Source organism: Podarcis tiliguerta, assembly GCF_965153285.1.
Source record: "Podarcis tiliguerta genome assembly, chromosome: 16".
NCBI lineage: Eukaryota > Metazoa > Chordata > Lepidosauria > Squamata > Lacertidae > Podarcis > Podarcis tiliguerta.
The window spans coordinates 12,389,347-12,416,063 of record NC_139549.1 but is presented as its reverse complement, the minus strand read 5'-3'; the positions used below and the strand labels follow the sequence as shown (position 1 = coordinate 12,416,063).

General features: G+C 46.4%; 1 protein-coding gene across 4 annotated transcripts; it reads left to right on the top strand.

Moving 5' to 3' along the window:
* Positions 1-26,503, top strand: LOC310666985 (uncharacterized protein). 4 transcript variants are annotated; one of them, XM_083418579.1, is made up of 17 exons: positions 1-149; positions 2,155-2,218; positions 3,096-3,622; positions 5,835-5,874; positions 5,989-6,050; positions 7,870-7,918; positions 10,340-10,389; positions 11,918-11,957; positions 14,124-14,164; positions 15,235-15,274; positions 16,013-16,056; positions 16,704-16,749; positions 18,778-18,835; positions 20,275-20,360; positions 23,105-23,158; positions 24,939-25,005; positions 26,310-26,503. In XM_083418579.1, exons 2-17 carry the CDS (start codon positions 2,165-2,167, stop codon positions 26,408-26,410), a joined length of 1,359 nt encoding a protein of 452 aa, XP_083274705.1. In that variant the 5' UTR covers positions 1-149; positions 2,155-2,164; the 3' UTR covers positions 26,411-26,503. The 4 variants fall into 4 exon arrangements, with proteins under 4 accessions (XP_083274705.1, XP_083274706.1, XP_083274703.1 ...); XM_083418580.1 differs by lacking the exon at positions 1-149 and adding an exon at positions 822-1,001; XM_083418577.1 differs by lacking the exon at positions 1-149 and adding an exon at positions 979-1,415 and having other exon boundaries at positions 2,157-2,218.
* The last annotated feature ends 214 nt before the right edge of the window (positions 26,504-26,717 follow it).

The window sequence follows — 26,717 nt, the reverse complement described above, 5'->3', positions numbered from 1 at the left end:
TGCAATTGCCGCATCCTGTTTCCATTTTAAATATAGCGTTATTTGCATACTCTGGTTGTGGTTCACTACATTGGATGTGCTGTAGTTCAGTGGGAGAGCATCTGCTTTGCAGGCCAGAGGATCCCAGGTTCAATCCCCAGCATCTCCAGGTAGGGCTAGAACAGACTCCCTGTTTGAAACTCGACAGAGCTGGTGCCAGGCAGTGTATGCAATATTCAGTTAGATGAACCCAGTGATCTAAGGCAGCTTACCTTTTCTCCTGTGTACCAGGATTTTAGGCTGGGGACAATCCCAGACCCGCCAAGTGTCCCTGTTTTCCAGAGATAGTCCCAGATTTACAAAAGCCGTCCCGGTTTCTGATTTGATCCCGGAATGTCCTGCTTTTCCTTAGGACGTCCTTATTTTCATTGGACAAATGTTAGAGGGTGTGGAGTTATGCAACCCCGAGCCAAGGAAATAAATAACTATATAACCTTTAGAAGGCATCTGAAGACAGCCCTGTTTAAACGTTTAATGTTTTATTATGCTTTTATATATGTTGGAAGCTGCTCAGAGTGGCTGGGGCGACCCAGTAATATGGGTGGAGGTTTTAACTATTTTTATTATATTATATTTTAAAAACAGGACCCCTATTTTCATCGGAGAAATGTTGGAGGGTATGCAATCTCAGCCCTGTTAGGGATGGGTGTGCAATGAAATATTGGCATGTTTAAGGGGGGGTGTTCAATATAGGAGAGGCTGAGTGAGATCTGATGCACAGCATATATTTAAATTGCTACTACAACACCTTAACAATCCCAGGAATTGTGCTTAGTTAAAGTGGTGTAATAGTGCTGTAAATGTATGGTGTGAATGTGACCTTTGTGTCAACAGGGAATTGAGCAGGGATATGTTCTATAGATTTTTTAGGGCCGATTTCCTGAAACCTTTGCAGGCGCTATAGGAAGTCCTGGTGGGCACCAACGCCTGCTCCAAGTCCTGAAATGTCTCTGCGTCTCTGGGTACGCGCTATTCCATTAAAGAACATTCAAAGCACATTCCCTCCCTCCCGAAAGAATCCTTGGCACTGTAGTTTGTTAAAAGGTTGCCGTGAATTGTGTGGAGTAAAGGACAGAATTATTTGAGAGAAATGATGTGCTTCGCATGTGCTTTAAAGGCACAGTGTGTACGCACAACCTGTGTTTGGGTGCTATGAGAGGAACAAGAGCCCTGTATAATTTAAAATAGAAACCAGCAACTGCAAAGGAGGGAAGGAAGACGACTGGAACCCGGGAAGGATCTGTTGTTCTCTGTTGCCATGGCGCTGAATGGCTCTCTTGTGTGGCGTTCGCCATATTGTAAAGGACCTGTTCTTTTTCTTGTTGGAGAAGAAGAGGCAGTCTTTTCAAGTCCTGTTCTACCCCACAGGGGTGGAGGTGAGAGAGGTGAAGATGTTTTCCCAGCAATAAGAATATTTAAGCTTGAAAGGGCCCAAAGCGTCTAAAGAGCTTTTAAAAAAACCACCCAAACACCTTTTGTACTTAGGCTGAGGGAAACTGAGCTACGAAACTCCTTGCCGCAAGGAAAATGCCACGGCAAAGAATTTAGTAATTCCCAAAGATAAGTTTAGTGTCAGTAAAAAAAAGAAGTGAGGAAACTGCCTGCAGATTCTGCCAAACTCTGCCTCCATCTGTCGCCATTTTGTGGCTGGCTTTGGCCCACAACGACATTTTGTGATTGGTCCTGGGCCTCGTAAATCTGAAATGTGAGAACCCCTCTCCGTTGGGTTTGTAAAGACTTTGCCCACTCCTCCCTTTTGGTGGATTTACTCAGGAGGAATTGCCCAAAAGCAACCCAATCCTGTCCATGTTGCGTGTGGGGGTCTCTCAGGAGGAATAGCCAATTGGTTATTATGCCATACTCCCAAAGGCAGCCATTTTGTGTTATGCCACATAGAGAGAGGAGCCATTTTGGGACTGGTACCCACGGCACTTTCTCAAAATGTCCACTGGCCCAAAAAGGTGGCTGGGCAAACCATGTCAAATTGAGGGGACCACAGAAGTAAAATGTTTGGTAGAAAGGGAATGAAGGCCTATGGCAGAACCCACTGGAAATGGGCATAGGTCAAAACGGAAGGTCCTCATCTCTCTCTTTTTCTCTCCCCACACCCCCAAGAGGCTTCCTAATGGATAGAAGCAGCAGGAAAGCGAAGAAGCCTACTACAGGCACGACAGAACAGGTAATTGGAACTGGTGGGGTTAGGCATTGATTCCTTTTTTTGTCTTCCCCTTAAAAAGAACTTGATTTGAGCGTTGTATTCAGGTTATTCCTAAGCTTCTTGAAGAAAAATCTTCTATTGAAAATAGGCCATATTTCAAAAAGTAAAATTCCCGGCACCCCCAAAGTTCTGAAATTATTGAGCTTTTTTTAAATATTTTAACCAAAGTTGTTTAGGTGGGGTTTTTTTTTTGTAAACTACCAAAAACAAAGAGAAAGGACACATTTTTCAACTTAAACTTCAACTCTTTCTTTCTTTCTTTCTTTCTTTCCCCCCCAGGGGGAAGGTGGCAGTGGCATAGCCTCCCCCCCAAAAACAAAAAAATCAGCAACACCCCCCCAGCATCTCCAAGAGCCGATTCTTCTTCTTCTTCTTCTTCTTCTTCTTCTTCTTCTTCTTCTTCTTCTTCTTCTTCTTCCTCCTTCTTCTTCTTCCTCCCGTTCTCCTCCTCCTCCTCCTTCTTCTTCCTCCTTCTTCTTCTTCCTCCCGTTCTCCTCCTCCTCCTCCTCCTTCTTCTTCTTCCTTCCTCCTCCTCCTCCTCCTTCTTCTTCTTCCTCCTTCTTCCTCCTCCTCCTCCTCCTCCTCTTCCTCCTTCTTCCTTCTTCCTCCTCCTCCTCCTCCTCCTCCTCCTCCTCCTTCTTCCTCCTCCTTCTTCTTCTTCCTCCTCCTCCTCCTCCTCCTTCTTCTTCTTCTTCTTCAAGATTCAAAAAGTGGAGAAGTGCAAATTCTGAAGGATGGCTGTGTTTCAGTTTGTGTATTGTTTCAAAAAGTGCAGATTAGGAAGGTTTGCCTTGAAATGTGAACTGAAATGAATTTCTCCCCCTAACTGACATTACAGGCTGGTACAGAGAAGCTAACAGAAGAGGAGAAGGCACTCAGGAAAGAAGTGGATAATGTACTGCAGGGCGAATTGGCGAAGCTCTTAACTGAGAAGCAGGAGGAGGCGGAAAGTCCAGCATTTCAAGATGAAGTACAGAAAGGCAAGGCGACAGAGAAGTCCAAGGGAAGGAAGGGAGGCCTAAAATTGCAGAATGAAGTAGAGAAAGCCCAGACAAAGTCCAAGGCTGATACGGAGCGTGAATCACCTCAGCGTGAAGTAGGAAAAGCCTTGGCAAAGAGAAGGTCCAAGGCAGAAAGTGAGCCTTCCTCATCATGGGATGAAGCAGGGAAAGCCAGGGTGAGGGAGATGTCCAAGCAGGGAACGGAAGAAGAGAACACCCAGGAGGAAACTGAGGACACTGAGACCCAGGAAAGCAGGGACAGCGAATCACCACAGGCTGAAGCAGAGGAATCCTCAGAGAGGGTCAGATGGAAAGAAGGCTCTTTATCAAGCAAAGAGGAGATGATGAAGAAGAAGGAGGAGGGGTAAGAGAACCCTCCCCCAAAAGCACCAGCTTGCCTCAACCTGTCCCACATGTAGAGATTAGCATCGCCGCATAGTGCATGCACACACACACACACACACACACACACCTGCCCCCTGCCTGCAGTGCTGGGAGTCTCAGATATTTTCTGCCTCCTACACTGAAAAATCAAAGTGATGCTTGGCTTGGAATAAATTTCAAAATAATAATGGCCTACTCCCAAATGAGAATGGAAGCAAAGCAACGAAGGGCTTAGCACTAGCAAACAGGCAAGTTCCCGGAGTAAAGATTGCAACTTCTTCCCCCCACCCCCAGTGCTACAGTTGCCACACTTCCTGAGGCCGGCTGGAGTCATCATTTTTCTCCCCCAAACTAACAAACCACAAGTGATATGCCATAGAACAAACCTTGGTCCCAGCTTGTGATCTGTCTGGCGCAAGACAAACCACAGGCTTAGATACAACACTTAGCCAAACCATGACTTAGGGCTCGTCCACACTTCTGCTTATCCCAAGTGGACTCTCTAGGCACAGGTCCGAGTGGTTTTGCCTTTGCTCTTCCACTTTCCCTGGTTTACCTTCCCGCTGGAGCGGTACCTATTTATCTACTTGCACTTTGACGTGCTTTCGAACTGCTAGGTTGGCAGGAGCAGGGACCGAGCAACGGGAGCTCACCCCATCCCGGGGATTCGAACCGCCAGCCTTCTGATCGGCAAGCCCTAGGCTCTGTGGTTTAACCCACAGCGCCACCCGCTTGCCTTCCTAGGTGAGGTACCACCTTTTAAATGAACCATGGAACCAAGGAAACTAATTCAAGTCCATCATCCACGAGGGACCCTGTGTTTATTTCTATTGCAATAGGACAGAGCCAGTTAAAAAGGTCTGTCCCAAGGCACATCAGAACAAAACCTTATATGGTAGTTCAAACACAGCAAGCAAAGAATCATAAAACATCTAAACATTCTCAAACCTATGTCAGGAAGGGCTACAGGTCATGAAAAGCAAAACACATATGGCTCCATTCCATCAGCTTCACCCCCTAATTACCTTGTGATGACCAGAAATGCCTAGGTCATTTGACCATTTTAGGTTTGGGACGTCACACGTTACCCTGGCAACCTAGCTCATGATCCGTCTCTATTGACGTTCCTCCTTCTATCTTTCAGGAAACTTCAAGGATTTTTGATTAACACGTGGTAGACTTAGAATAACATCCTGGGGGACCTTGTGTTTGTGCCACTCTCAGGGCTCACAGGTCTAGATAAGATTTCTTGCTTATGACCTAAAGAGCATAGGGTTGTGAAATGCAGGCCCACAAAACCCTCGCACAGAAAGCAAACCTTTTCTTTCATGCATTCTAACAAAAAGCAAAACACTGCAACATTATTAAAATAAAAAATATACACCTTGAATTCCTAATTCTTATATTACCAGTACAGTGGTACCTTGGTTGTCAAGTTTAATCTGTTCCAGGAGTCCCATCGACTCTTGTAACCATTCGAAAACCAAGGAGCTTCCTACACTCAGTCGGAAGCTGAGTCACACATTTGGCTTCCAAAAAATGTTCGCAAACCGGAACACTCCTGGGTTTTCAGTGTTCGGGAACCGATTTGTTTGGGAGCCAAGCCGTTTGACAGCTACTGTATTACCTGGAGGTGGCAACACTGAATGGGTGGGGAACCCCTGCCAGATGGATGGGCTGCTGTTGTTGTTGTTAAACCTGGGATCCTTTGCATGCAAAACAGGTGCTCTTGCTGCTGATCTGCAGCACTGCCCTTAAAATGCAGTTCTTAAGTTCTAGGAAGCTACCTGTTACCATGTCAGACCACTGGGTTCATCTAACGCAGTATTGTCTTGAGCAGGCATGGCCAAACTTGGCCCTCCAGATGTTTTGGGACTACAATTCCCATAATCCATGACCACTGGCCCTGTTAGCTAGGGATGATGGGAGTTGTAGTCCCAAAACAGCTGGAGGGCCAAGTTTGGCCATGCCTGGTCTAGAGTGACTGACTGTGGCTCTCCAGAGTTTCAGGCAGCAAGCCTTTCCCAACCCTACCTGGGGATTCATTAGGGATTGAAACTGGGACCTTTTGCATGCAAAGTGGGTGACTTTCCACTGGCCTCCTTCCACACACAACCTGAGTACTTTATATTACCTGAACTCTGCTTCTTTTCTCCACCCCCCCCCTTTTTTTTTTTTTGCTGCTCCTTCAGACCATCTAGTGCTGGAAGCCTGTGGGCTAAACACAAAGAGGTAAGAAAGCTGGGCAAGAAGTGGAGTTCCCCATCCCCTCTGGTTCTCATAAGAGGCTGGGTTGAGAGTGCACATTGGGTGTGCTTTTAAAACTTTTTAAACTTCAATTTACAGAAAATAAGAGAGATTGGAGAGAAACCGCTGGAGGAACTTGGACCACCTGGTTACTTTGCTAAGTAAGACCCCCCCACACACACCCCAAGCCCTGTGCAATAACTAACTCACCTGATTGACATAGGACAGAGAATGCTTCAAGAGCTTTTCTAGTTTCCAGGTGGGGTGCATTCACATCCCAGCAATTGGGATGTGCAACAGGTTGTGCAATTGGAAGCTCTTGTGTGACAAATCTTGTTCCCCCAAAGACGGGACTTTTTAAAATAAGAGAAGTGCACTGGCATGTGTGGAATAACAGTTGCTTTGAGGCAATGGTGTCTAACCTTTGCACAAACAAATGGGAAAGAATGCTCATTAAATAGACAGCATTGTCTAATCTCCATGCAAACAGTCTAGGATAAATGCCCAATAAACAGGCTGTCTGGAAGCTCCCAGAGTATAGGAACATAGAAATGTAGGAAACTGTATTCTACTGAGTCAGATAATTGCTCCATCTAGGCAGTGGCGTAGCGTGGGTTGCCAGCACCTGGAGCGAGGCAAGTACTGCACACCCTAAAAAGCAACAGTGGCAGTGGCTTCAGACACTCAACAGCCCCAGAGGCAGCTCCTGAGTTTGCCACATGCCTCCATCCAGGGGCCATCTAAGGCCAAGCTTCTGAAAGGAGGGCCTGAGCCTCACCCTTCACTTTGCCCAGGAAACCCAAGAGATCTCCGGACAAGGGGAAGGACTACTACTCCCTCTGATTTGGAATTAAAAATTCGCAGCAGTGTTTGCGGGAAGGTGGCCATTGGGTGCTCAGTCATGGATCCTGCCCATTGGGGACTGGTAGGGTGGAATACAGGGAGCCCAACAGGTGGCAGCGCCAGGGCCAATGGCAGGTGGAGCCAACTAATTCTAGTTTTGTCTCCATCCTCGTCCTCCCTGCTAAATTTCACAAGTGCAACTGAAGTTAAGGAAGAGGAGGCTGGTGGCATTGCCACCTAGAGTGGTTGTAAGTAAGGAGGCAGGCCGGTGGGGCCTGGCTGTGAGTAGACTGAGGTTGGTGGGGCAATGCCTCATTTGCCCTAATGGACTATCCTCCACTAACCCTGCTTCTGACCATGGAGACACAAACATGCCCAAATTAAAATTCCATGTGGTCATCACTCAACAAGCAGTTCCCTTCCTGCATCCATCAGGCAGGGTCAGAGCAAACTAATCCTGGCCCACAGTCTCGCCCTCCCTCCAGTTAGCATCCATGTTTCCTGAAACAGCCTTAAAAGGCAAACCATTAGCAGTGCCAGGGGAAGCAGATCAGTTTCCACAGCTACAGGCTTTTAGCAAGTCAGCACTAATACAATTTTGGGGATAACTCCCCTGCCACCAGGGATTATCATATCAGGAACCTACCACTTATGGAGTTCATCAATGCTTTTTACACACACACACACACACACACACACACACACACAAAATTCCAAGGTAGTTGAAGCAATCTCAAGATGGGTGGGGCTAAATGACAAAAGGCTAAAACAGGGCAACCCAAAGAAGTTGAATGTTGGAAGTTTCAGGACAGACAAAATAAAGCAGTCCCCACAGCGCATAGTTATATAGAATTCTCTCCCTTGACAGGCAGTGATGGCCACCAATTTGGATGGCTTTAAAAGGGGATTAGGCAAATTCATGGAGAGTAAGGCTATCAAGGGCTACCAGCCACAATGGCTATGTTCTGCCTCCAGAGCCAGGCAGCCTGAGGTGGCTACCTCAGGCAGCAGAAGCCCCCAGGTGGCAGCCCCACCAGGCACCCTGCCCCTAACAGTGATGGCCCAACCTGACTAGTCCCCACTTTTCCCCAAGCAACAAGATGTGACTTTAACCTGAGCCGTCTCTTTTTCTTCAAGGTTAACTCAGAGAATCATGCGGGATCTTCCTACTTTCCAGAAGAAATTGGTAGGTCTGTGCATTCAAACCTTGATTTGTTCCATCACTGTTGATTGTTAAGCTAAAGCACCTTTAAATGTCAGGGAGTGATGCCAGTAGAGTTGCCCGGGGCTGACCTGGAGGCTCTGCCAATCTCCTTAACACACAAGTGGGGAACTTCTTTTTCAGTCTTCCCTTCTGAGCAATTTTTGTGGGGCCACATGCCACAGGTGAGCAGGGCTAGAGGCCAAAGTGGGTGGAGCAAAGAATGCTCCTTCGTACAGTAGCCTAGTTTCTACCTACACACTCACACACCCCTCTCTGTCCTCCCTCCAGGCAAGTGGGAGGTATTAGTTCAAGGAGACATTCTATCTAGGCAAAAGCTCTCCAACGTTGTCCAAACCTGGACCATAATTTGAGGGTTTACTTACTACCCCCGCCATCCCTAAGGTTCCTGCTTCTTTAAAAACAAAACACCTGGTGAGCATCTGTCTATGTTGAGATCAAAAGCTTCTCTCATTTATAGGTTCAGTATTATTTATTTACATTTATTTATTTATTTATATATATATATATATATATATATATATGCTTTCGTAGATTTTCACGGGTACAGGAATGCAGGTTTTGGTGTCCTCGGGTGTCTTCCCGTGTAAAAGTTGGGGTGTCTAGGCGACGTTTCGACGAGGTCTCACTCGTCATCTTCAGGCTGGTGCTTTCGGCTTCTTGTTACTGGAACAGAGCAGGATCTCAGTGTTTGAGTTCCTATAAATACTGTTGAGGAGGTGTGGTGTATAGCCTCCAATGTTCTGGGCAGAGAGGAGGTTCCCAGGCTAGTGTGCCTTTTCTTCTTTTGTTCCTTAATTACTTGAGGGATATCTTGAGTGATTTCTTGAGTGATTTCCTGAATCCCACTTAGGTGGGTCATTAGGTGTGGATTAGTTGCTAAAGCCTTCGTGTCTTGAACTCTTGAACTTTGTGAAGAGTTTTTCTGAGAAGATGGCTGTACTGCAGTACAGCCATCTTCTCAGAAAAACTCTTCACAAAGTTCAAGAGTTCAAGACACGAAGGCTTTAGCAACTAATCCACACCTAATGACCCACCTAAGTGGGATTCAGGAAATCACTCAAGAAATCACTCAAGATATCCCTCAAGTAATTAAGGAACAAAAGAAGAAAAGGCACACTAGCCTGGGAACCTCCTCTCTGCCCAGAACATTGGAGGCTATACACCACACCTCCTCAACAGTATTTATAGGAACTCAAACACTGAGATCCTGCTCTGTTCCAGTAACAAGAAGCCGAAAGCACCAGCCTGAAGATGACGAGTGAGACCTCGTCGAAACGTCGCCTAGACACCCCAACTTTTACACGGGAAGACACCCGAGGACACCAAAACCTGCATATATATATATATATATATATATATATATACCACCTTTATCTTCCAAGGCTCTCAAGGTGGTGTACATTGTTCTCCTCCTCCCCATTTCATCCTCACAACAACCTTGTGAGCTAGGTTAGACTAAAAGATGGTGAGTTGCCCCCAAGGTTACCCAGTTAGCTTCATGGCTGAGTGGGGATTCGAACCCTGCTCTCCCATGTCCTATGCCAACACTCTAACCATTATGCCACACTGGCTCTCAGTAACTAAGTGCTCTGGGGTTCCCGTTATCCTGCTTCTTTCATAGGTTCAAAGAACCTCCCTTCCTAATGGAGGGGAATGCTGCTCTACATAATCCCCCATCCCTTTGCATTTAACCTCTTGGCCTGCAGTCAAACATTTTATTCTGGGACGTTTGACTGTGCATCAGTGAACTGTGCTTCTGGATGGTAGTGACCCCACCATTTCCCCTTCATATGTTTTGTCCCCTGCCCCCCAAGCAATCCATGAGCAGCAAATGGGAAATAAACCAAGGTAGTGGGGAGAGACATGTTGAGGCAAACCATAGTTTATTGTCACGTGCAAACAAGGCCCAATGTGCTCTGATTTTCTGGGGTGTGGGGAGCAAAGGTCATAGTGGAGCTCAATACTGGACTTATAAGGGACAAGCTGTAGTGGGATGAGCAGGTTTGAGAAGAGGGCCACTCATAAGGCTCTGTGCTGCATTCACTGGGGTTGAGGGAGCAGACAGGGTGTAGTGAGGGGTTGGGCTGTCAGAGAACTCAAATGAAAAGAGAAACGGGGGCGGGGGGAGATTGCCAACGTTTGCTTACTTGTTTCATATCCAGGATGGAAATCAAAACAGATAATACAATTGGTATTCACTGTCATAGTTTTCAGTTCACCACAACCAATATGCGTCGGGAATGGTGTGGAATAATGCAATTCATTACTTTAAATTTTGCCATAGCAGACAGCGAGCCAAATTGTGTGGGTTTTGTCAGTGAGGGGTGGGGTGGAGCTAACCGTTGCGAGAGTGTCCCTTCTAATCTATAAACGTTATTGCAGAAAGCTTCAGACGTGCCAGAAAAGTATAAGAGAAAGAATATGCATCCAAGGTATGAAACTGGGATAATCATGGGCTGGTACAACCACTTTCAAATCTGTTGGGGCGGGAGGGGTGCCAAAAGCATTAGGGGAGAACAAAGCCTCCCTGTGGTATCTCCCAATCAGCATGAAAGGGGAGCTTCCTTAGTCACTGGGAAAGCAGTCTTATCACTTTTTGTGCTGATTGGAGCCAATCAGAGTGAAAGGAGAGTGTAATGGTTCTAGGGGTTGCTCGTGCGTAAGTTGCCGCCACTCCTGGCTAGGTTACCTGGTTGAACCCTTTCTGTCTGGACAGCCTCAAGTTTCGTGGCTGCCTCAGTCGCTGGCAGAATCCGTCAGTGGGCGTTTCTTGAACCTCTTCCAGCATAAGAGCTGTTTGACACCCAGTCTTCTCCTATTCTCCCTGCGTGGAAGTCTTCTGCGCAGGGTGGGTGTGGGCGGCGGAGTCCCCGTGCTCTCTCCGCTGGTCTCCGGCGAGGAGTCCTGGAGCCACCTCTCCGATTCCCCCATCTGCCCCCCTTCTCCACTGGTGTTACGCTGATTTCCTTCCCCAGCGGATGGGCTGCCTCTCTCCCTGCTGGGACCCTCTCCGGCATCCCTCTGGAGCCTTCTCTCCGCCTCCAGCTCCGATGGCAGTTCCCTGACAGAGAGTCAGCAACTGAGAATTGGCTCCACTGGAGAAGGTGCCGTGGGAAGGACACTGGGGAAGAATCGTTCTATATAGGCTCCAAATCTAAGCATTTAGGAAGACTGACATCCCAAGGTGCTTTGGTTCCCAGAGAATGGTGTGCAGGTTCTGTTACATACCATGGAACTTCAAGGGAAACACAACTTAAGTCAACTTAATTCACTCCAAAAGAAGATACTGGAGCACAACCATTGCGTGAATGTGTGCCCAGAAAATAGTAGAACTAGCTTAAAGACAACACATGAATCATTGCACTATATCCCTATTTGTTCTCTCTGGGGCACGAGCCTTGGCAGTGTGTATGGAGGTCCTGGACCACCCAGACAACAAGACCTCTCTCTTGGCCACGCTGATATTTTCCAAAGCAAAGCAAATCAATACATTTGGCACCAGCTTGGCTGCAGGAGTTGCTGGAAGGAGGCATCCAAACCCCCAGTGGCGTAGCGTGGGGGGTGCAGGGGGGGCCGGCCGCACCGGGCGCAACATCTGGGGGTTAGGGCTAGGGGGCGCAAATCCACAGGTTAGGGGGCGCAAATCCACGGGTTAGGGGGCGCAAATTACTTGCCTTGCCCCGGGTGCTGACAACCCACGCTACGCCACTGCAAACCCCTATGGAACTCCACTCTCCATCTAGGAGAAGGACCCCTATGTATTATTATTGTATGATTATAACATTGCTGTATAATCTTAGAAGGTTGTATCATTTTAGAAGGGGACGTGACTGTGACTATCATGTAGGGACCCTGAACTTTTGAAATTGCTACAACTCTACTGGCCACAATAGAGATGGAAGCTCTTGGGCAACATAAACAGATTTTTGACCTGGACTTACGGTACTTTCTTTCTTAAAGGTTAGCTAAACTGCTCAGCTCCGAGCTGCCCAGCACCCAGGTAGGCATCTCAATTTATCTTTGTTCTTCACTCTCAACCATGAACCATGGGGTCCCTTGACATGCTGTAGAGCGAATGAGGCCCTGCCCCACCAACTTCTCAGCCAGTCCCCACCTGCCTGCCTGCCTGCCTTCCTTCCTCCTTAGAACCTGACCATGGGAGGTGGCTCCATCAGTCAGCTTCTTCCTTCCTAGTCTCAGTGTTGCTCCTTGTATAACCCATCAGGGAGGAGGAAGATGGGGGTCAAAGCTAGAATTAGTTAGCTCAGTCAGTGCCTGCCATTGGCTCTGGTGTTATCTACTGATGGGCTGGGTGCATTGTGCCCTGCCAGTCACAATATGCACCAGACACTTCTGCCTTTTCATTTAAAAATCAAGAAGGCAAGCCAGGTGAAGGACTAACAACAACAACAACATTATTACTTGCCATTAACCATCAGTTTCCAAGGCAAGTTAAAACAATATTTAAAATCCAGAATTAAAAACTCTGAAAACAAATAACAGTCAATGTGGTTAATCTGAAGCTTTTTGTTTTGTTATTTTTTTCTTTACGTACCCTTTCATATATTTTTTGTACCCGCATTTCATAAAACTGCAGTATAAATCAGGTTTCTTTTGTTATTCTTACTGGATATGATCCCTGAAGATTGTGGTTTTTTACATTTGTGATTGTTCTTTGTTTTTCTTTGCCTTCTCCTCCATCTTTATTATGAGACAATTTCAGACTTGGTTATGAAAATTATTGTTATTATGCCATTGATTTTATGTTTAGGATTTTTAAAAACTCAGTAAAAATACACTGCACACACAATAATGACAGTTGCAGGTGTAGGAGGGTCCTGAAAACACAGGTGTCAAAGGCCAGAGCTAAATAGGTGCATCTTCACCACTTGGCCACCATTTGCTCTGGACCAGCAGGGGTATTCCTTATGGTCACATGGTGACTTAGTGGTACAGTGGGGTTGCAAGCTGGAGGTTGCAAAATACAATATAGAGAGATTTGGGAGACAGGAAGTGGTGGGTGGGGGATGCATGTGTGTGTGTGTGTGTTTTAGAATTCGTATCCTGCTCCTTCCATGCTGCGTAGGACTTTCAGACCCTCAAACAATCTCATCATACACCAGGAAAACCAGGAAACAAAAACCTGCAGAAGGAAAGCAGCATTAAAATAAAATAAAATAAAATCAGCAGCCAATATTATCCAAAGTTAACTGCAGATAAATCAGTTGCTAAAAAGCATTCCCCCCCCCCCCATAAAAAGCATGTCCAAAAAAGATTATCCCTAAATGTGCTTTGGAAAGTAATGTACTATATCTCATGGAGCTGAGAGTTCCACAGCCTAGGTGCCCCTGAAGAGAAAGTATGCATCTCTGCATTTCCCTGCCTTCCACATTTTCGGGAGCAGAGACTCAGAGAGCAAGGCCACCCTAATTACCAGACAAGGTGTGGACAGGCTCATGGGAAGGGAGATAGTCCTTCAAGGATTCAGATCCCAAACAGTTGAAGGCTTTAGTGAATGTTCACAGAGTTGGGTACTGGCCCCAGCTGATCATGCTCTGCTGGCCTCCTATCCGGACTACTGTAATGCACTCTGTGCAGGGCTGCCCTTGGAGACTATATGAAGGCTGCAGCTAGTGTAGGGTGCAGCTGTTAGATAGGCAAGTGGGGCAGTTCCGTGGGACCATTTTGTCACCAGCCCCGAAAATGATGCACTGGATGCCAGTGAACTATGGGGCCCAATTAAAAATATGAGTACTAGCAAAAGAGAGTGCCTTTCCCAATATCGTCCACCTTGGGCCCTATGACCAGAAGGGATACCCTGGTGGTGCTGCCTCACCGCTGAGTGCTGCCCAGTGGGCATTGGCCCATGACAGGGCCTTTTCAGTGTGTGTTCCCCATTTGTGGATGCCCTCCTCTCTCTTTAGTAACTTTTGGGAGGAATTGTAAAACATTCCTGGTTGCCCAGGCATTTGAAACTTTCTGTTCCTGGCAACCTTGAAAGTATTACCTGTGAGCGTGTGTGATTGTTTGTAGACTCTTTGGGAGGAAGTGCAGGATATAAATTTAATTTGATGATGATGATGATGATGATGATGATGATGATGATGCAGGGAGCAGTTTCTGGGTGGAGCATAGTGTGCCTTCTAATGTATCCCTGTTATTGCAGCAAATGAAAACGAGGCATCAGCTGTCCCTGAAAGACTCAAGGTACAAAAGCAGAAATTCTCTGGAAGACTGTGGGTACTTTCAAATCCATGGCAATGTGCAGAACTGTTGGCAAGAACAAAGGGCAGGGGTAGGGAGCTTGTGGCCCTCCCATATGTGTTCAGAATAAGCAGAGTCAGCCCACCCATGAGGTGGACTGAAGAAACCCATCTCAGGTGGTGGAAGTAAAAGAGGTGGTGTTCTGCCTGCCCTATCACTTCTGCCACCAAGAGGGAAGCATTCCGCTACATGGTGCTACTGATCATCTTCCAAAACCATGGTGAGAAGCCAACCCACAATGCTTTGAACAGCGCCCAGGCCCCTGCCAAGTTCAGCAAGTGCTGGGGCATTCCTGAGTGCCATGTTGCCAATCAGTTCCCCGCCCCACCACGGGGGTGGAGAAGCCAAGCGGCAATATTTTGAGGAAGCGCCCCATCTCCCGGTGAGTTTGGTGCACAGTGGCAGTGGAATTGCTGTGGGGCAGAAGTGAAGGACAGTGGCGTAGCGTGGATTGCCAGCGCCCGGGGCCCTTCTGCAAATGGCCTTTGCAACATGATTCAGTTAAATGGTAACTTAGTATCCAAATGTGCCTATTTACAGTGGTTATTTTCACTTAGCCCTATTTCTTGGCGAATCCACCAATTTCTTAGTGAAATGACACTTTTACCAGTAAAACTTGCACTGAACTAGTACAGAGAGCAATAAAGCAGCCATGTCTGACCCCTAGGCAGCCTCAAGACTCCTCCAGTCAAAAAGGAGCACATTATTCATGAGACTCCCCTTTGTGAAACTGCTATAACAAGTATTGATAACTCTCCAAGCAGACTTGTCAAAAGAGCAGATAGCTATACATTTATCTGTGAAAATGGATGCTGGAGTCAAGGTATTCACAATTTCAAAAGAATGGCCCAGAATACCCAGGAAAAGGCAACCAGTGAACATTATGAGGTATCTTGACAGACAGGAGGCAAGCCATCTTCTCAAATTTCTGTTGTAGGCCACCTCTTTCCCAGTGTGTTTTCTCTTGGAAAATAGGATGTTTCTCTGAACAGGACCTTCTCTCTGTTTTAAAGGTTAACTCAGATCCTGAGCCAGGATTTATCTGAGGATGAGGTAGGCCGCTTATTCTTGTTTATCTTTCATCCCTGAATGGTGGGTTGCCCAGCATATTTGGATTGCTGGCCGGGGGGGGTGGGGGTGAGGGGAGGCACTTTGAAGGTCAATAGTTGTAGTTTTCCAAGGCGCTTACCTGAACCCTCCATCTCTTTAAGATGTGTTGGGTGGCAGACAGGGAGAAAGAGTGTAAGGGAATATGCCTGGATAGCTTAGTTGGTTAGAGTGTGGTTGCAGGTTCGATCCCCGTATGGGACAGCTGCGTATTTCTGCATTGTAGGGGGTTGGACTTGATGATCCTCAGGGTCCCTTCCAACTCTTTGATTCCATGGTATCAAGTCTTTACTTCTTTTTTTGCCCAAATTATCCATGGGTTGGGATAGAGATGAGTGGTGCAGTTGGCTAATATTAGATTCTGTGCTTTTATGGTCTTATGAGCCCCATGTTGGCTAAACTGTGGCCCTCCAGATATCATTGAACACCCAACTCCCATCAGCTCCCGCCAGCCTGGCCAATTGTCAGGGAAGATGGGAGTTGTAGTCCAGCAAACTCCGGGGGGGGGGGCACCAGGTTCGCCACCTCTGCTTTATATTGTGCGTGTATTGCTTCATTCACTTCAAAATACGATAAGCCAGCCCTTTGGAGGGGAGACCCCTCCTGCTCCCAAAGTCTTGCCTTGACTAAATTACTTTTTTTTTTTCTGGAGAGTCACCCTCTAATCTATAAATGTCACTGCAGGAAGAAAAGGAAGAGTCAAGGAAGGCAGACCTCCATTCTTCAAGGTATGAATCCAAGTGAGGGTGACCTTGGAATGCTGTGCCTACTTTCAGATTTGTGGCAGAGATGCCCCAGCCAGTGTTGCCAAAAAGCACAGGGAGGGGGAACTCCTCAAGTGTCAAGGACTGGCTGGATGAGGAAGAGTGGGGAAGGACACTGGGGAACACTGGGGAGCAGTCGGGGAAGGGATGAGCTGGGAGGTGCCAGAAGCAGATGGTTTGAGCGATTGGGGGTGGTGTCAGGAGGAGGAGGGCCTTCCAGGATGGGGTTAGAGGCTGAGAGTCGCAGTATGAGCGCAGACTCAGACAGAGAGGAGTCCTGAGATCCACAGACGAAGGGTGGTACACAAATTTAATGAATAAATAACAAACAACTGCCCCGTTGGCCCTCACTGTTGGTCCATCTAGTGCAATATTGCCTACAATTGCCTCTCCAGGGTTTCAGGTGAGGGTCTCTCCCAGTCCTACCTGGAGATGCTGGGGAATGAACCTGGGATCTTCTGCATGCTGAGCAAGTGCTCTAGCACCACAACATTGACCAAAAAGTGGCTTTGCCTCCCTTCTCCCCATAATCTATGAACCTTCTCCTACAGCCTGTCAACTCTAACCCTGGATCTATCTTTCTCCTCCCCCACCTTCATCATTTCCTGCAGTAGCAAGACAGTGCCCTTTGAGACCTCTCCTGAAGGACAAAGGAAGGTAGGGAGTGTAGAGAACTGTAAGCCTTTGGTATTCAGGAGGGCTGTCCACCTGCTGCTTGGACCCAGCCTCCAGAGAGTGTGACGCTAGGCATTTCCTGTGGCCACCAATCCCATGAAAATCTTGCTGGTAGGATGGTTATCTGTGGCCCTTCTTGGCAAGCCTGGTGTAGCATGTAAACAGAAGAGAAGACTGGATCAGACCAAAGGTACATCTTGGCTGGCATCCTTGAGGGCTTTTGCCAGCCTTGAAGGGGTCCTTATATGGCAGGAACATAGGAGACTATCTTCTACCAAGTCAAAATACTGGTTGGCCTAGCTCTGGGTTTCCCAAACTTTGGTCTCCAGCTGTTTTTGGACTACGATTCCCATCATCCCTGACCACTGGTCCTGCTAGCTAGGGGTGATGGGAGTTGTAGTCCAAAAACAGCTGGAGACCAAAGTTTGGGGATCCCTGCTACAGGGCCGTCTTAAGCATATCCAGCGCTGTGGTTCAAAGATCCCTTTGGCCCCCCCTTTCCCAGAGTTGTCAACCTTTCCCCAAGCCTCTGCGGAGATCGCTCTCCTCCTGCGGAGGCTTGGGAAGGAAGCTGCACACCTGCCAGCCATATGGTTGACAGGGCATAGCTAGCGGGGGTGCAGGGAAAGGGGAGGCCTCTGGCAAAGCCGCACAGCTCCCCCACTCGCTGGGGCGCCCCTGAGAGGCCAGCACCCTGGCGCAACGCACCAGTAAGCCCAATAGGAAAGACCGCTCTGCCCTGCTATAGACCAAGCCAGCTGCATAGGAGGTGAAGGACCGGGATCAATAGTGGTCCCTCTCTGAGCATGCTGAGTTTTAATGCAAGCCATGTGGCATCCACTGCTGCCTCTTCCTAACTGAAGGAGGTGGCAATGAACCCAGCAGGCACGGGTTGAGGCAATTGCAGCATATACTTCAATATACTGAACCATTTTCAAAGCCCTTTAGAGACAGCTGCTGGGGACAGATGATCATCAGCACATGATGCCAGTGCTCAAAAGCTTGCCACATTGAAGCTTGGGACCTGCCTCGCTCTTCAAAGGAAAGAGACAGGGGGCAGATCGTTTGTTGGCTCAACATCCATCTCAGCTCACAATTCACCTGCTGTCATGGGTGTAGTCAGGATTTACAGTATGTTGCTGGGCAGGACACCCACCTGTCATCATCTTCTGTCTGCCTAGCAGATTTAGAATGAAATGTCTCAGTAACAGTTGTTTTAAATTACTTTCTTTTGGCCCAAGTGCTCAGGAAAATGTCAAAATCTTCCTACAATTTCTACTTTTAGTTAAGTCTTTTTTTTATTTACTTGATGGGGGGCAGTTGCTCCCCCTGGCTACGCCCATGCCTGCTGTACCTTTAACCCCTGCCCTGCCTATGTATCGTTCAATTTTCTGTATTAAATAATTTGGCAGAAGCAGAAACTTGAGTCAGAGTCCTTCAGCCAGCAGTGAGAGCTAGGACAGTGGCCTTATTGGGTCAGCCATCCCTCACCCCGCAATGTGGGGCTAATCATACTGACCTGTCTTCTATGGTTCTTGGAAATATCACGCTGCAGGTAAGACCTGTGAAGTCTTTTGAACATTATGAGTGAACTAGTGCAAATGCTAAATGTTGTTGTCTTTTTGATGTTGGTCTGCCTTGACCTGGATTAGGGTCACCATATTTCAAAAACTGAAAATTCAGACACAGAAGTTGTCGAGGTATTGCAGTTGTTGAGCTATTGAGTTGTTGCAAAATCTCCAGAAAACTTGACATTTTCCAGCTATTTTTAAGGATATTAACCAAAAAAAAAAAAAAAACTTCCAACATGGATTGCCATATGCCCATGTTTTCCCAGACATTTTATCAATTTTTGAAAATTCTGCTTGAATGCTGTTTCTGATGGATGAATCCTGGATATGTCCAGGGAAACCTGGATGTATGGCAGCCCTACCTATATAGTGATTTTTAGTTAACAGATTTCTTTACCCCTTCTTCTTGCTTCTAAACTCTTAAACTCCTGCCCAACAGGCTGAAGCAGCTGCAAAGGATGGCACACAGAAGGGTGACTCCTTGTCTTCAACTGTAGGTGAGGTTGTATCACTGGAGTGGGAGAAGGACCAGGGGCGGAGGAAGGGGTGTGTGGTAGAGGCGGACCGTCCCGGGTGTCAGCACTGAGGAGGGTGACAAAATGCTGGGCGACACTCACTGCAGGGCCTGCAGCGTGCCCGAGCCATGCATCTCTCCTGGGAGTGACATGGTGGCTTGGGCACCTGAAGGCTCCGCTCTGCCCCAAATGGTCCACCCACCACCTCCCCCTCAGCTGTAGAGTGGCTGAGTGGGAGGAGGCAGGCAGACTCCTTGGAGGCCCCACGGAGCATCCTGCCCCAGCTTGCCCCGCCCCGCAGGCAGCTGGCCCTGCCCCTGGCACAAGGCACGTGTGCCACCCCAGACTCCCGATTGGCTTGCTCTGCCACTGAGAAGGGCTCCTAGATAAGTGAATGGGCCTGCCCCTCCCCCTCCCAGACTTCTCCTGAAAATCTACCAGTGCTTTAGGGCACATTCGTCCTGAATTTGAAGCAATAGATGAACCCAAATTCACCCATCCTTCTGCATTCTGAATTTTGCCATGCAGACCCCCAGTCAAATAATTATTTAATTTTATTTATTTAAGGTATTTATATCCTGCCTTTCTCCCAAGTTGGGATTCAGCATCTTAACACTTTATACAAATTAATGAAAACAAACGAGTTAAAAACATTACTTGAAATACAACAAAGCACATTTAGAACCAGCAAATAAAAGATAGATTGCCCTGGAAGCAATATTCTTCCTCCTCCTCTTCCTCTTCTTCTTCTTCTTCCCCATCAATTATTATATTTATACCCCACTCTGGGCGGCTTACAGCAACCTAGTGATCACTATTGTCTGCATCTTAGTTTTCAAAAGCTTGTCTGAACAGGAAGGTCTTAGCCTGCTGGTGAAAGATAACAGAGAGAGAATCAGTCTAGCTGCTCTTGGGCAGAAATTCCACAATCTGGGAGCAGCCACAGAAAAGACTCCCTTTATTGTCACCAGCAACCATGCCCCTGATTTTGATGGAATTGAGAGAAATGCATATCCTAAGGTCATGTGTGCATTTATATGCCACTTTTCTTCTGAGGAGCTCAAAGTGGCATAAATGGTTATTTTCCTCCCCATTTCATTCTCACAGCAACCCTGTGAAGTAGATTAGGCTGAAAGACTGTGGCTGGCCCCAAGATCACCCAGTGAGTTTCATGACTGAGTATGTCCTATTATGGAAATTTGGAGTTTGCGTGGGAATTGCGTATATTAGGAGACATCCACACTAAAAACGCTGGTGGATTTTCAGGATGACTTAAAAAAAACTACCGTAGTTGGTGAACTGATGAGGAGAATGTGGAGAGCTCAGCTTAAGACTGGAATAATGAGAAACCAAAATGGACATGCTTCCCCGTCCTTACCCTATGTTCAGCTTCTTACGTCTTGTTTCCTCACTTCACACAGGAAGCTCTGTCTGGAACATGGGGCAAAAAATAAGCCACTGGAAGATGGCCCACCAACATGGGTATCACGTGGGCCAGCTTACTCAGGTGTGTGTAGATGCAGCTAAGACAATGTAGCAATGGGTTCCTCTCGAGGGAAGGGGAAAAAGATGGACTGTGCTCTTAAACAGACAACCCTTGTTAACAGAGGCCGCTCACTGGTAGCAGATTCAATATTTAACACCATTGGGGAAGGCCACAGTTGGGTTTTCTTCCTCAGGTGGCAAAATCTGTCATCCAGATTCAAGGTGGGGAGGAAAGATGGGGGAGAAATTTGATTTTGTTTAAATGTAAATCAAAAATCAAATATCTTTAATACGGTCAATGACCAGCAAGCAGTTTATAAAATAAAATAAAATATGGCAATATAAGTACTATTGTACTACAGATAACAGTGGAGATATGGCCAGATCAAAAGAATTGGAACTTATGTTTATGACCAGGTTTCGACTTTTAAGGTTTTAAGGATTCAATTCAAATGTCACTACTGTTTATTATCGTTCCTTCGATGTTTGCAATTTGAACTCCGTTGCTGTCATCGTTGCTCATCTTATTCTTGTTGCAATGTAACAGTACTTCGCCACAGGCCTGTTGATTTCGGGGTCTTTGTCAGCTAAGAGGTGTCTGATATAGGTGTCGTCTGTGCTACGAGGTATTTTCCTCAGAATCGGCTCGATCAGCTCTTTTCTTGAGTCTCGATATAATGGGCAGTATAAGATGACATGCCCGATGGTTTCAATTTCGTTGCTGTTACAGGGACATAATCTTTGTTCGAACGGTATTTTGTTGTATCTTCCCTCTAGAAGAGCTGAAGGGAGAGCGTTAAAGCGGGCCCTGGTAAATGCCCATCGGTGTTTAGCATTATGTAAAACTTTGAGATAGTTTGCTACATGGGGGCTTTGGGAATCGAATAGGAGTTTATGAGTTATCGGAAGTTGACTAAAGTCATTTTCGACTTCAATGTCCCTGAGTCTTTATTTAATTATGTTCTTGGCCCTTCCCCTTTCTAGACTTAATAAATACTCTGGGGAGAGACCATATGTGGCCAATTTTCTGAGAGTGCCCTTCAACCAACTAGATTGGAATTTATCAAGGAGCATCAGGGAAAGTAGTCCAACCGGCAAGTTGTTGAGTCTTATCCAAGTGCATAAGGTTCTTATCCATACCTTGGTTTTGATACTGTATAAGCCCGCTTCCAGTCGTAGGGCGGCGTTTGGGACGCATTTAGGTGTTTGGAGGAGTGATCTGAGGAAACCTGATTGTATCTTTTCGTATGGGTCTAGATTGGAAAGGGCGACGAGTGGTGCGCCGTATAGTATTTGTGCTGTTGGTTTTGCAGCGAATAGTTTAATTGTGGCAGCAATAAAATTTCCTCCCATAGTACGATGGTATCTTAGAATTGCTGTTGTACTTTTTTGTGCTGTAGAGGAACTGTAATTTATGTGGGCAGTCTTCTTCCTTGATGCTTGGAATATTACTCCTAGGTATTTAAAGCATGTCACTTGTTCAATCTCCTGATTGTCTAATTTTTTTGTATATTTTTCTTTTGTTAGAGAAAACCACGATTTTTGTTTTTTGGTAGTTCACTACTAGTTTCTCTTCTCTACAATATTGGGATAAGCTGTTAAGAGCTCTTTTAAGGCCCTTCTGAGTCTGGGACAGTATAACTGCATCGTCTGCATAGAGTAGAATAGGCAGTTTTTTGTCTGCTAATTTTGGGGCGTGTATATCCGCTCCTTGTAGGTGGTCTGTTAGGGAGTTTATATAGATGTTGAACAAAAAGGGGGCCAAGATGCATCCTTGTTTAACTCCCTTTGTTGTTCTAATGAAGTTAGAGAGTTGACCTTCTTGGCTACATCTTATACGAAGTCGTGTGTTGTTGTACAATTTGGATATTAGTAGCAGGAGACGTCGGTCTATGGATGATTTATTGAGTTTGTCCCAGAGTGGGGTCTTGAGATGGAGTCAAAGGCTGCTTTAAAATCTACAAATGCTGCAAATAGGTGGTGATTATGATGCAGCGTGTATTTCTCAGCTAGGTGCTGTAAGGTCAAGCAGTGATCCATTGTGGATCTCCCCTTTCTGAATCCCGCCTGTGCATCGTCAAGAATCTTCGCTCTTTCTATCCATTCGCACAGTTTCTCGCTGAGGTGTTTAGCATATAATTTGCTTATTATATTCAAGAGGCTTATAGGTCTATAGTTGGAGGGATCATCCCTCAGGCCTTTTTTGTTAATGGGAATAATGATGGAAGTCCCCCAGTCGTATGGAATCTGTGCAGTTCTATCTATATATGTGAACAGGGAGGCTAACGGGGGGCCCACCAGCTCGGCCTTTTGGCTAAGATCAAGTGTTTAAATGTAAATCTATCCAATTTGCTGTTTCTGAGAACAATATGGGAACCGAAGCACGGATATCCTTCAAAGCTTGAGCTTACCTGAATTTTTGCAGTGCAATTCTCGGACCACTGTTTGCAAAAAAATGCTTCTATTAGGGGAAAGTCAGTGTACAAACAAATGTATTCATGAAAAGGAAGACATACAAGAATGCATTAGATGGAGAGAAATTGTTTGTACAAACGTGTGCATTAGTCCAAACTGCATATAGAAATGTGTTTATTGGAAGAATTCCATACTAAAATGCTGGTGGGTTTTCATGAATATTTATTTATTCATTCATTCATTCATTCATTCATAATGTAGGGATTGGAATCTTTGGGTACTGATGCATGGCTTTGAAAAGGGGGAAAGCTGCCAATCCGTAACTGACTGGTCCTTTTCCTTTCATCCTAGGATAAAATGTACAAGCAAAGGCTACTGAAACATGAGCGGGACACAAAAATAGCTGTAAGCCTCTTTCAACAATTCGACCTTTCAGTTGTATCGCAAGGAACGCCGTGACCTGTGATTTCACCACTTCACTTTTGGGTGGTGTTATTTATTGATGAGAAGTATAGGCCTCAAAACACTTTGAATGCTTCCCTTAGAGCAGAGCTGGGGAACCTCAGGCCCAGGCCTTTCTATCAAGCCCTCAGCATTCTCCAGTCTTGTGTTGCGCTCTGTTAGAGTACCGTCGCCTGTCTGAAACAATGCCTTCTTGCTTGCCTGGATGGTAAACAGAGAGGTGTGGGGGGGGTTTTTAATATAATTTTTATTAACAAGCCAATCAAATCACATTAATTCCAAATTACACACCCAAATTTTTAAATTTTTGTTGGGGGTACCCATGCTTCGAGCTCAGAAAGGGATCCAAACATCTCTCTTGCTGCTGCTTTGATGTTCACAGTTCTGTCCAAATAGTATTCACAGTTCTGTTCAATCTTCTCTTTGTTATTTTCCTCATCTTCTTATTGTTGTCATAAACAGAGAGGTGTGTGTTTTTGGGAACCTCTGGCTTTTTGTTTAAGGGGGATGTAGCGCTGTGGGTTAAACCATGGAGCCTAGGACTTGCCAATCAGAAGGTTGGCAGTTCGAATCCCCGTGACGAAGTGAGCTCCCGTTGCTTGGTCCCTGCTCCTGCCAACCTAGCAGTTCGAAAGCACCTCAAAGTAGATAAGAGCAAGTAGATAAATAGGTACTGCTCCAGTGGGAAGGTAAATGGCGTTTCCGTGCGCTGCTCTGGTTCGCCAGAAGTGGCTTAGTCATGCTGGCCACATGACCCGGAAGCTGTACGCCAGCTCCTTCGGCCAATAAAACGAGATGAGCGCCGCAACCCCAGAGTCGGCCACGACTGGACCTAATGGTCAGGGGTCCCTTTACCTTTACCTAAACAACAACAACAACAAAGTTTGCTGTACACAAATAAATGTTGCATCCAGTGCCCCACCCACATTTTGCCTCCTGCTACACCAGTGCATTTCACTAGCCTACTGTATACAAAGGTAAACATCTGCCTCTGGCCCCACCCACCAGTACCATGTGGCCCCTGTAAGGCGTTGAATACATGGTAATGTGGATCTTGGGTTGAAAAGGGTTCCCTGCCTCTTCCCTGGAGGCTGACCCACAGGTACCTTTGCTCAGTGCTTTCTAGGCACAGCTCAGCTCCATGCTTTCCAGATCTGCATCCAAGTGGCCTTTTTTGTCCCAGCACTTGGTCTGGGAAAACCCGCACGTTACTGCTGAATCAGAGCAGATGGCAATCTGCTGCAAATTTGACTGCCGTTTGCTCTGATCCAGCAGCAAAATGTGGATTTTCCCGGGGGAAGCACCAGGATCAAACCCCCCCCCCCCACAACCCCTGGTATTCAGACATAGAAAGCCCAGACCTGTGCCTAGAATCACAACACAAAAGGAAGTCTGGATGAGCCCTCTGTTTAATGTTCCTTTTGGACATTGGACTTGAATGTTTTTTACAATTATAAATCGCTTCAAGACCCTTTACAAAGCTGGAGATGAATAAATGTAATATTCAATGATGATACATAATCATTTAATTATAATAATTATAAAACCATTGTTCTTATTAAAATGTTCAGATTTTTTAAAAATCACAAGGGGTGGGGGGAAATGGTTGAATTTAAAAAGTAAGCAGAATATCAGCTTGAAGTGATGGTGGTGGTGGTTGAGGGGTTCTGTGTGTACTTTAAACGTATCTCCCTAATCCCTTGCTCACTTCCCCATTCCACAGATGCCCATGCCACTCCAGGAAGTGATGGAGGAAGAAGTGTTTGACATCTTAGTGGAAACCCTGTTTGGTGAGGAGAAGGCTTGTATACTGCAAGTCTAGCCTGCTTTTGTGATCACAAGGACACATCTCCCTCTTGAAGTCAAGCCACCACTTATACGTTGTCCCCCTGCCCCAAAGTGGGAGGACTTCTGTAAAATGTGTTCATACTAATATACAGTGGTACCTCGGGTTAAGTACTTAATTCATCCCGGAGGTCCGTACTTAACCTGAAACTGTTCTTAACCTGAAGCACCACTTTAGCTAATGGGGCCTCCCGCTGCCGCCGTGCGATTTCTGTTCTCATCCTGAAGCAAAGTTCTTAACCTGAAGCACTATTTCTGGGTTAGCGGAGTCTGTGACCTGAAGCGTATGTAACCTGAAGCGTATGTAGCCTGAAGCGTATGTAACCTGAGGTACCACTGTATATGTATAGATACAAAAATTCAGAAATGATCATTGTAATTTACACCCCATCTGCACCATACATTTGAAGCAGCAGCATACCACGTTAATCAGTCGTGGCTCCCCCCAAAGAATCCTGGGAACTTCAGTTTGTTGAGGCTGCTAAGAGTTGTTAGGAGACCTCAGTTCTGCTCAGATAGCTGGAATGCCTAGGGTTCCTTGGGAAAGGGGATTTGCTCTCAGAATTGTAGCTGTATGAGGGGAATTATAGATGTTAGATTACATGGGGACAAGATGGAGCCCTGCAGGACACCACAGGAAAGCTTTCATGGCATAAAGCACTGGCCCTGCCTCCCATAACTGCTTTCTGGAAACAACCCTGGAAGTAGGAGCAGAACCACCGATTGGCCACTGTGAGAATAGGATGTGGGACTAGAATTTAGGGTTGCCATATTTTGAAGATAAAAAAAAAATAGGATGCTATGACACTGGGGTGGCCATTCAAAGCAAATGAATGCAATTTGTCTCGAATTTTGCCCCTGAAAAAGAGGACGTGTCCTGGGGAAAAGAGGAGTCATGGTGGGCCACTGACCTGATTCGGCAGCAAGGTTCATTTTATATTCTCACGATCATGGAGGGTGAGGTTCCTACAGAGGTGCGGGCTTCTCATACGTTGCTTAATACCAGCTGCTGGGAATCGTTACAGGTGAGCAGAGTTTCTGCTGCCCTCAGGTCCAACTTGCAGGCTTCTCGCAAGGCTAGAATGGATGGACCTTTGTCCTGATCAAGCAGGCTCATCTCATGAGAGGCAGGGCAAGGTCCCAGAGACTCAGGTCACTTATGCACCCTGCCATATTGTGATGGTAGAAACTGCGGAAATGTGTGTGGCATGTAAAAGTAACCTCTTCCCCCTCTACCACCCCTCCTCAGACTACCACAAAAAATTAGGATCAGAGCACCCTCTCACCATCCAGATGGAGCAGCATGTGGAACACCTTCAACTCCAGTTGAAGGGAAGAAGAGTTCTTTGAGCGAAGATGCTGTGCAAACGACGCCCCTCCTACCCTTTGCCCACCAGTACCTTGAAACCACCTTGAGAACAAGTAAATGTTTATGTGTTTTCATCCCGCCCTGTCCTGTGGTTTTTCCCCACCCCCCTGTGGGCTGGGGCAGCAGAGGAGGGCACAGGACCAGTGTGTGTGCTGCGAGTCTGTGAGAGTGCAGTATTTGATTCAATTTGCGTGTTTTACGTCCATGTTTTCTCACATAAGCCTTCACAGAGCTGCTTATAGTAACTTAATGAATGCAGATATCATTTGTAAACCGATCGCAATCATT

Excerpts from the sequence above, each read along its gene's own strand:
- LOC310666985 (XM_083418577.1), top strand. The coding sequence starts at position 1,298 with ATGGCGCTGAATGGCTCTCTTGTGTGGCGTTCGCCATATTGTAAAGGA. Across the intron at positions 3,623-5,834 it reads ATGAAGAAGAAGGAGGAGGG|ACCATCTAGTGCTGGAAGCC; the intron begins GTAAGAGAACCC and ends CTGCTCCTTCAG. Across the intron at positions 10,390-11,917 it reads AGAAAGAATATGCATCCAAG|GTTAGCTAAACTGCTCAGCT; the intron begins GTATGAAACTGG and ends TCTTTCTTAAAG.